Source organism: Saccostrea cucullata, unplaced genomic scaffold, assembly GCF_032062105.1.
Source record: "Saccostrea cucullata isolate Sc308-1 unplaced genomic scaffold, CSIRO_AGI_Scuc_v1 ctg3939, whole genome shotgun sequence".
NCBI lineage: Eukaryota > Metazoa > Mollusca > Bivalvia > Ostreida > Ostreidae > Saccostrea > Saccostrea cuccullata.
In genome coordinates this window covers 48390-50145 of record NW_026931718.1, presented here as the reverse complement: position 1 = coordinate 50145, position 1756 = coordinate 48390, and the positions used below count along the sequence as shown (strand labels likewise).

General features: G+C 36.9%; 1 protein-coding gene across 1 annotated transcript; it reads left to right on the top strand.

Moving 5' to 3' along the window:
• Positions 1–4: 4 nt before the first annotated feature.
• On the top strand, positions 5–1189 carry LOC134233338 (beta-1,3-galactosyltransferase 1-like; the record flags this gene model as incomplete). Its single annotated transcript, XM_062715301.1, has 1 exon — positions 5–1189. A coding segment is annotated over one exon (984 nt), but the record flags the coding sequence as incomplete, so codon positions are not given.
• Positions 1190–1756: the final 567 nt, after the last annotated feature.

Below are 1756 nucleotides of genomic sequence, written 5' to 3'. Positions count from 1 at the left end.
ACCACAATTAATTGATAGTTACCCTGACCATACGAGAGAATGGTTTAACAGGACTACTGCCAAAAAATTCATCCCCGTAGGACCACATCCTAATCTCACTACACCCATCATATCTAATACTCATATATGTAACTCATCGGAGGTAGATATCTTGATTTATTTTCATAGTTTATGGAGTCATTTCGAGCACCGTAGAATACTTCGCGAGTCCTGGGCCAATAAGAACGTGTTCTCAGACATCAAAGTGAGAACAATTTTCATTCTTGGAAAACCACCGACCAAGGAGGAGCAGTTAATGATAGTGAACGAGAATTTGAATACTCGGGATATCGTGCAGGGTAACTTTGAAGATACTCACGGAAATTTAACACTTAAAAGTATGCAAGCCATGCAGTGGATAAATGACAACTGTTTACATGCCAAATACATCGTCAAAGCTGACGACGATATGTTCATCAATATATTCGCCATGACTGAATTTCTTGTATCCCAAATCTTTCATAAGAATAAAGTGATTATGTGTTCCCTCAAAGAGAATAACACCAGTGTGATAGTTAGGGACCGCAACAGTAAATGGTTTGTTCCGGATCATATTTACAAAGGCCAAAAATATTATCCAAAATTCTGTGGCGGATTTTTTGTTCTCTTTTCTTCGGATCTCGTGCCTGAGCTTTATAAATTTACATTTACTTCACAATATTTTTCCATAGACGATGCTTATCTCTTTGGAATGGTGCTCGGACAAGTGAAAGACGTCCGTTATGAAGACATTGGAGGTGCTCTAACTTTGAATTTAAAGTCCGGACTTGAAGAGTATAATGGTAGTGGCCCACTCATTCACGTGGGCGTCCTGGCGTGGGACGACGGGGGAATAGAGCAACTCTGGCTGGCGACCCTCTCTAAGATGACTCGGTGGACGAGGAACCACGCAAACATTGCTATGGTACAGGAGGCAATGAGGAAAGCAGCGGGACAGCATTTCATATAGAATCGTAATTATAATAAGTATAATGGGACTTCACAGGAGTGAAAGTGAGAGTTGATGGTTTGCATGTTTTGTAGCTAACAGGATTGATTAATTGAGTATGTTTAACTTGGGGCATAATTTAAAAAATGTGATCGATTTTGTATTTTGAGTTTCTGTAATCATACTCCCTGTTATGAATAAAATTTTGTTTAGAATTTAAAACCCATCACGGTTTTTTCTCTGATTCTAATCTACACATTAATATTTTGAGGTTGATGATAAAAAAGTCCTGAGTTTCTTGAAATTAAAGATGCTACAGAGTTTGACATATCTGTTTCATATTTGAATATTTTACTGGGAAAAGATATTAATGGTAACGTAACTTTATGATAAAAGCACAGGCCTTTAGATCGCTTAGAAAAAAATTGAGGTGTTGAAATGAAAAATAAATATTTTTTTTACACACACATTTTTTTTTAAAGCGATCCAAAGGCCTGTGGATAAAAGGGATGATTTTAACTTTTCTATTGTCAACTTCCCCTATCTTTATATAGGAATATACCCTTATCAACCATATATGAGTATGATGTGCGTACAAACAATTCCTAAAACGAAGCAAGCTATTGCCAAACAAATTGGTGACAAGTTAATGTTGCAGGGATATCGACAGTATTGTTTGAAGTCATCATTTTGCAAGTCCAACGGTCGATACAGTTACCTTTTAGCAAACACAATCTAATGCTGACTGACGCTTCTATACCAATTGTTAGGCACTTTTTTAAGCACTGA